Raw genomic sequence first — 8,618 nt, forward strand, 5'->3', positions numbered from 1 at the left:
CCAGGATGGTCTTGATCTCCTGACCTCGTGATCCGCCCGTCTCGGCCTCCCAAAGTGCTGGGATTACAGGCTTGAGCCACCGCGCCCGGCCGACAAATGTCCTTTTAAAAGTATGTGAAGCATAAAAGAAAGTAAAGAAGATCCAAGGGTGCTACAATGAAGTAGGAACCAGAAAGCAGAGGGGGTAAATATGCTCTCAAGTTACAGTTACCCTTGGGATATTTGTTGATTTTAATTACCTAAATGTTTGTATCTTAATGGTCTGAAAAAATTCAACAGACAAGACCTTTCCTCAACAAAAGAGCAGGGATTACAAATTAACCTCTTTACAAAATTGGAAATATTCAAGGCATAAAGTTCAGAGAAAGAAAAGCAAATCCATCAAACCTTAAAGGAAAATGACAAGGGACTTCTCAGTCTTGGCCTGGACTCTCAAAGAAAAAGAGAAAAAAAGTGCTATGGATGATTCATCATTACACAAGAGTCCCCATGGATACAAGAAACAGCAAAATTAGATCTGTTTCCCAGAAATTGGGATTGTATGACACATAAGTGCTGGAAATATATGAAAGTATAAGATAAAAACCACGAGAAAGGGACCAGTTAAAAACAAAAGACCTGGGAGAGGGAGAATGTCAAACATCTAGAAGTGAAACAATATAACCAATTACGTTTAAATCTTAAAGAAAAAAATCTTAAAAGCAGCCAGAGAAAATACAGATTACTTACAAAAGGAATAACAATGAAACAGATGGCAGACTTCTCAAGAGCAACAATAGAAGCCAGAAGACAGTGGAATAATATCTTCAGAGTGCTGAGAAAAAAATAATTGTCAGTATAGAATTTTATACCTAGTTAAATCATCAGGCAAGAATGACAGTGAAACAAGGTTATTTTGCAACAACAACAAAAATAAACACTTATAGCATTTATTAACAATAAGACAGTCCAGGGGTGGTGGCTCACACCTGTAATCCCAGCACTTTGGGAGGTGGAGGTGGGTGGATCACCTGAGGTCAGGAATTTGAGACCAGCCTGGTCAACATAGTGAAACCCACTCTCTACCAAAAATAAAAAAATTAGCTGGGTGTGGTGGCGGGCGCCTGTAATCCCAGCTAGTGGGGAGGCTGAGGTAGGAGAATTGCTTGAACCCAGGAAGCGGAGGTTGCAGTGAGCTGAGATCACGCCACTGCACTACAGCCTGGGCAACAAGAGCAAGACTCCATATCAAAACAAAACAAAACCAGTAAGCCTTCCCTAATATATTTCATAATAAATAAAATATCCCAGAAGGAAGGTATAATGAAAGAGGAATAGCATACAAATAAAAAATAATTACGTCAACAATCCACAAGCAAACATTGTCATTATGAAACAAAAATAACGCCCATTTTGTAGGTTAAAAAAAGAACAGAACTAAAATATCAGATAACAGTACCAGACTGGAGAAATAGATCAAAGTTAAAGCATTCCAATATCCTTTACATTATCTTAAGGAAAGTTAGACATGAATTTTAGACTTCGCTAAATTACATATGTATTTGTCAAGTAACACAAACAATAATGATAACTGAAGTACCAAAACAGGCAGAAATACCCCCAAAATATTTAAATTCACCGGCAATGGCAGAAATGCTCTCCTGTTTTTCATCTACAAATCAACAAAGATATTTCTTTCCTTTTTTTTTTTATTTTTATTTTTGAGACACAGTCTTGCTCTGTCGCCAGACTGGAGTGCAGTGGCGCAATCTCAGCTCACTGCAACCTCTGCCTCCCAGGTTCAAGCTATTCTCCTGCTTCAGTCTCCTAAGTAGCTGGGATTACAGGCATGCACCACCACACCCAACTAATTTTTGTGTATTTAGTAGAGATGGGGTTTCATCATGTTGGCCAGGATGGTCTTGATCTCTTGACCTCGTGATCTGCCTGCCTCAGCCTCCCAAAGTGCCGGGATTAGAGGCGTGAGCCACTGTGCCTGGCCTCAACAACGATATTTCTAAGTCATAGTAGCCACTATTGATAAAGTTTATAATAGGTATACTTTGCTGGTATACTTCTGATAAGAATTCTGTGACAATAAAATATATATTTGACATAGAGTTGTCAATTATCTCTCCTTAGAACCTCAACTAATTGCCACAATGGTTACCAATTTATTTCACGGTAGATACTATTATTGATATGTATGTTTTTCAACTTGCTGGCCTTGAAATCCCAGAGGTGGAGATAGAGCAAGTTTATTGCAAAGCAATATGCAAACCAAATATTGTATATAGACTGAATAAATGCATTTTAGTATCCATCGAAATATATAATGTCCATTGAATATATAATTTTTCAGATGCAATTACAATGAATAAAAACTACAAAATATCATGGGTATTAAAAGGAATTAAGTACACATGATAAAATTTAAAGATAACTTTCAAAATATATAAATATTGTATGTTTTCCAAACAAAACAAGGGGGAAATGGAGTTGCAAAAAAACCAAAACAGGATTGTGTCCACCCTGATTAAGGAGGGAGAAATTTTTTTAAGCCCATAAGATAAAAAGAGGAAATGAAAAGCATAAAATAGGGGATCAATAAATCCAAGAATATTGGTAATAAATTAAATGGAGTGAACATTCAATTAAAAAAGTTCTCAGATAATACCACAGTGCAGTGGTTATTAAACATGGCTAAACATTTGAAAAACCTAGAGAATTTCAAAAAACAATGATACTTGTGTACCATGCCTAGAGATTATTATTTAATTAGTCTGGGGTGTGGCTTGGGCTGTGAAATTTTTTAAAAGACCATAGCTATTTCTAAAGTACACACAAGTTTGGCAACCATTTCCATATTATTTCTGCACAATTCAATGGCTTTTAGTATACCCACTGAGTGTGCAACAATCACAACAATCTAATTTTTAAACATTTTTCACCCCCAAAAGAAATGCTGTCTGTGCTCATTAGCAGTTACTTCTCATTTCCCCACTCCCCATTCTCCATCCGTTCTACCTCTTCCCCATCCCCAGTGCTGGGTAACTAGTAACCTACTTTCTGTCAGTATAGATTTGCTTATTGAGGACACTTCATATAAATACAATCATATAATATGCAGTGTTTGTATCTAGCTTCTTTCACTTGGCATGGGATATAGTTTGGATGTTTTTTTCTCCAAATCTCATGTTGATGTAATCTAATGTTGAACGTAATCCCCAGTGTCAGAGGTGGGGCTTGGTGGGAGGTGTTTGGATCATGGGGATGGATCCCTCATGAATAGCTTGGTGCCATCTTTGTGGTAAAGAGTGAGTTCTTGGCCGGGTGTGGTGGCTCACACCTGTAGTCTCAGCATTTTGGGAAGCAAAGGTGGGCGGATCATGAGGTGAGGAGTTTGAGACCAGTCTGGCCAACATGTTGAAATACCATCTCTATTGAAAATACAAAAATTAGCTGGGTGTGGTGGCAGGTACCTGTAATCCCAGCTGCTCGGGAAGCTAAGGCAGGAGAATTACTTGAGCCTAGGAGAAGGAGGTTGCAGTAAGCAGAGACTGGGCCATTGCACTCTAGCCTGGGTGACAGAGTAAGACTCTGTTGTGAGTTCTTACGCTATGAGTTCGCGCGAGATCTGGTTGTTTAAAAGAGCCTGGAACTTCCTCCTCTGTCTTGCCATGTAATGCACCGACTCCCCTTCCCTTCCACCATGACTGAAAGCTTCCTGGGCCTCACCGGAAGCCAAGCAGATGCTAGTGCTACGCTCGTACAGTCTCCAGAAGCATGAGCTAAGTAAATCTCTCTTCATTATAAATTAACCAGCCTCAGGTATTTCTTTATAGCATGTTTCCAAGGTTCATCTGTGTTAAAGCATGGATCAGAACTTCATTCCTTTTTATTGCTGAATAATATTTCATTGTAAGAAAATAGCAAATTTTATTCATCCATTCGTTGATGGACATTTGGGTTGTTGCCACTTTGTGGCTATTGTGAATATCAAGATATAGTACACTTCTGCCTCCAAATCTTGAGAATGCCTGGTACTGTCAAGCATCTTAATTTTTGCCAATTTACAGCATGTGCAATAATTATATCATTGTGGTTTTGTTTTTTTTTTTTTTTTTTTTGAGATAGTCTCCCTCTGTCACCCAGGCTGGAGTGCAGTGGCATAATCTCAGGTCACTGCAACCTCTACCTCCTAGGTTCAAGTGATTCTCCTGCCTTAGCCTCCTGAGTAGCTGGGATTGTAAGCACCTGCCACCATGCCCAGCTAATTTTTGTAATTTTAGTAGAGACGGGGCTTTCCCATGTTGGCCAGGCTGGTCTCCAACTGGCCTCAAGTGATCCACCCGCCTCAGCCTCCCAAAGTGCTGGAATTATAGGCATGAGCCAGCACGCCCAGCCTAATTTGCATTTTTTTCCCTTTGAACTGCCAATAGATACCTTTTACCAAATTTTTCAGTATTGTTATTTATCTTGTTCTTATCAATCTGTAAAAGCTTTTTCTATTCTGATACTAATTTCATTGTTGTCTAATATGCAGTGCAAGTATCTCCACCCAATTCATGGCTTGTCTTTTACTGTCTTTATAACGTCTTTTGATGAAGAGAGTAATTTTCATGTAGCCAAATTTGTCAATCTTTTAATGATTATTTTTAAAAAGAACTAAATAGAACCTTTAGAAATTATTTGGTTTCCTTTCAAATCTGTCCCTTTATGAAAATCTATTAGTCATCATTTTTGTGGTTTAATTTCTTTATTTCTTTAAACTATCACCAAGAGCTTATAGCTGCATCTAATCATCCTACTATGTAAAGATTTTTGCCATGTAATATGTTGTTTCTTCAGATTACCTATCACTCATCTGTGACCCATTTCCCTGTGGGTTTGATGACCTTTATGAGCTCACCTTTTGTTGATCTTAACTTATGAGAATTCTAAAGGCCTCTTACTTTCCTCTGGAGATTTGCAGTTGCTTTAAATGGGATTCAGAAAGCACCACCTTAGAGAATAAAATTTCAGTCCTTTTTTTTCCATCGCCTAACCATCTTTATTATTCTAGTATTCACTTTTCTCTGGACATAATGTTTCTCTGTTCCTCCTACGAAGTTAATACCCACTCCAATGCCTTTACACTGTTCTCTCAGATACTGGCTTGACTCATGCCCTTTAGTCAAGTTTTTGTTCAAATATGACCTCTTCAGAGAGGATTTTCCAAAATCTACCAATCTAAAATAGGCCATTCCAACCCCTCATTATTCTTTACTTGCCTACCTTTCTTTACCTTTATTTGTACTGCTTATCACTACCTGTTGTTATATTGATATTTATTAAATACATGTATACATATGTATATACATACATACACATATACATAGAATTTTGTTTCCTCATGTATTTTGTATTTCTCCCACAAGGAAGTGTTTCAGCAGAGTAAGAACCTTTACTAGACCATTATTTCCCCAATGGCTACTACAGTCCTTGGCAGAGAATAAGCCTTCAATAGATATATTTTGGATAAATGAACAATATATTGAAAGAATAAAGACAGGCCGGGCGCGGTGGCTCAAGCCTTTGTAATCCCAGCACTTTGGGAGGCCGAGACGGGCGGATCACGAGGTCAGGAGATCGAGACCATCCTGGCTAACACGGTGAAACCCCGTCTCTACTAAAAAATACAAAAAAACTAGCCGGGCGAGGTGGCGGGCGCCTGTAGTCCCAGCTACTCCGGAGGCTGAGGCAGGAGAATAGCGTGAACCCGGGAGGCGGAGCTTGCAGTGAGCTGAGATCCGGCCACTGCACTCCAGCCTGGGCGACAGAGCAAGACTCCGTCTCAAAAAAAAAAAAAAAGAATAAAGACAGTAAGTCTAAATTCAAAGAAACAATCTGGAAAGGAATTGACTCCCAAGTTGACATAAAAGTGTTGTCATTGGGGAAGAGGAAGAACCATTCCCTCTTTTGTTTTGTTTTATTTATTTATTTGAGACTGTGTTTTGCTCTTATGGCCCAGGCTGGAGTGCAATGGTATGATTTCGGCTTACCACAACCTCCACCTCCCAGGTTCAAGGGATTCTCCTGCCTCAGCCCCCTGAGTAGCTGGGATTAACAGGCATGTGCCACCATGGCCGGCTAAGTTTTTGTATTTTTACTAGAGATGGGGTTTCTCCATGTTGGTCAGGCCAGTCTTGAACTCCCGACCTCAGGTGATCTGCCCGCCTTGGCCTCCCAAAGTGCTGGGATTATAGACGGGAGCCACTGCGCCTGGCCAACCATTCCCTCTTTTGAAAGTGGGAAGAATTATGATAAAAGACCAATGGGAAAGGAGGTAGTAGAAATTAGGTAAGAGTCTTTAGGAAGATCATGCTGAAAAACCCTTGCTTTTCTCCTCAAGTCACAGGTTTTTTTTTTTCCCACACAACTTGGGTCCTCTAGGGACACGTATTAATCAATAACTTCCTAAATGCTTCAGAGGAGAAAGGAAGGAAGAGTCATGAAACAGTTTATTCCACCACAAGGAATAAAGTGATCATCTAGGTTGGAAAATCACTTATTAAAGTTGTAATTGATATGGATTTTGTTTCATTTAAGAATACTACAGAAGAAAACAACAAAGTTTCTTAGACAATCACAAGTTTCCCCTCAACTATTTTCCAGTAAAAGATGATTCTAGCATAGTCACATTCAATGTCCAATGCAAAGTTCTTTTTTTTTTTTTTGAGATGGAGTCTCGCTCTGTCACTCAAGCTACAGGACAGTGACATGATCTCAGCTCACTGCAACCTCCATCACGGGTTCAAGTGATTCTCCTCCCTCAGTCTCCCGAGTAACTGGGATTACAAGCACACACCAGCACGCCCAGCTAAATTTCTGTATTTTTAGTAGAGATGGGGTTTCGCTATGTTGGCCAGGCTGGTCTTGAACTCCTGACCTTGTGATCTACCCACCTTGGCCTCCTGAAGTGCTAGGATTATAGGCATGAGCCATCACGCCCAGCCCAAAGTTCTTAATATGTAATATTCAACTACCAAGAACATATAAGACAATGTGTTTGTTCTAATTAATGGGTTGTGTTTGAGTTGTTGGTGAAATGCACTGATCCACTCTATCACTATACAAATGATGCAAACTCTTTTATCAGAAAAAACATACATCTCCGCATCTATTTTTTTAATCTGTGACTGGGCCTGTTAATTATTTAGAGCTCATTTAGCAGATCTAAACTGTAACCATGTATAAGCTGTTTTATCTGCCAATATTCCAAGTATCCCAAACTTCAAATCTAGCCCTTCGATCATCAAGGAAGATGGCAGAAAGATGGTATCAGAAGGCAGTAGTAAGGCTTTCTGAAGAATGGAAAAGATAAAGGTGCCCTGAGAAACCATGTCTACTTCCAGTAATTTCAAACTCCTCCTTTGAAAAGAATAAGAAATTCAGTTAATTACTTAAAAAAGAACCTGGAAATAACAGCAGAGAAAGCAGCCATTCCAAAGGTAGATCCTGAAACATGAAGGCCAGATTCCTTACCTAGTGATACCAAGTTGCTGTAGTTCTCCAACATCACATCTCTATACAAATCTCTCTGAGCGGAGTCCAGGCATTCCCACTCTTCCTGAGAAAAGTCAATGGCAACATCCCTGAACATCACTAATTTCTGAAACAACAAACAAAATGTTAGTTTTGGAAATTAAAAAAATGCTTTTTCTTTTTTTTTTTTTTTTTTTTTTTTGAGATGGAGTCTTGCTCTGTCACCCAGGCTAGAGTGCAGTGGCACAATCCTGGCTCACTGCAACCTCCACCTCCCAGATTCAAGCAATTCTCCTGCCTCAGCCTCCTGAGTAGCTGGGATTACAGGCACCTGCCACTGCACCCAGCTAATTTTTGTATTTTTAGTAGAGACGAGGTTTCATCATCTTGGTTAGGCTAGTCTCGAACTCCTGACTTTGTGATTCACCCGCCTCGGCCACCCAAAGTGCTAGGATTACAGGCGTGAGCCACCGTGGCCGGCCAAAAAAAAATACTTTTTCAATGGAGAGGGAGATGAAGGGGACCCCTCCACAAAGGAAGCAACACAGCACACGGGCTGAAAAGTACAAGTATGTTCCTGATTATTCCTATCGCTATAGTTTTGTTGTTGTTATTGTTGTTTTGGAGACAGGGTCTCACTCTGTCACCCAGGCTGGAGTGCAGTGGCGCCATCATAGCTCACTGCAGCCTCGAACTCCTGGGCTTAAGTGATCCTGTCTCAGTCTCCTGAGTAGTTGAGACCACAGTACATACCACTGTGCCCTGATAATTTTCAAATTTTTTTTGTAGGGACAGGGGTCTTGTTACTTTGCCCAGGCTAGTCTTGAATTCTGGCCTTAAGGGACCCTCCTGCTTAGGCCTCCCAAAGTGCTGGGATTATAGGTGTGAGCCACTGCTCCTGACCTGCTATACGTATTTTCTGCATATAGAACATCTTACTTTACAGATAAGTCTGGGAATAAAGTAAATGCTATGTCCCAATTAAAAGAAATAGCATACACAAGCATTCTATACAATATATATATTGTGTATCATACATTCAAAATAAATGTAAGTTTCTTTCTTCACTATGTAAGGAATAAACAAAATAACTGGGAAAATTTTCCTGTAAA

The 8,618-nt window shown here is 39.7% G+C and overlaps 1 protein-coding gene across 5 annotated transcripts in view; it reads right to left on the reverse strand.

Moving 5' to 3' along the window:
• The window catches only part of LOC108522764 (zinc finger protein 420), a 92,007-nt gene that overhangs the window by 17,392 nt on the left and 65,997 nt on the right, over window positions 1-8,618 (reverse strand). For 3 of the 5 annotated variants that reach the window (XM_017863186.1, XM_017863185.1, XM_017863184.1), the window contains exon 4: window positions 7,507-7,633. In XM_017863186.1, the coding sequence (XP_017718675.1) occupies window positions 7,507-7,633 (127 nt within the window). Of the gene's footprint in view, window positions 1-729; window positions 815-7,506; window positions 7,634-8,618 lie in introns of all 5 variants that reach the window. The other 2 variants (XR_001883593.1, XM_017863187.1) reach the window with 1 other exon arrangement.

Source organism: Rhinopithecus bieti, unplaced genomic scaffold, assembly GCF_001698545.2.
Source record: "Rhinopithecus bieti isolate Rb0 unplaced genomic scaffold, ASM169854v2 scaffold_67983, whole genome shotgun sequence".
NCBI lineage: Eukaryota > Metazoa > Chordata > Mammalia > Primates > Cercopithecidae > Rhinopithecus > Rhinopithecus bieti.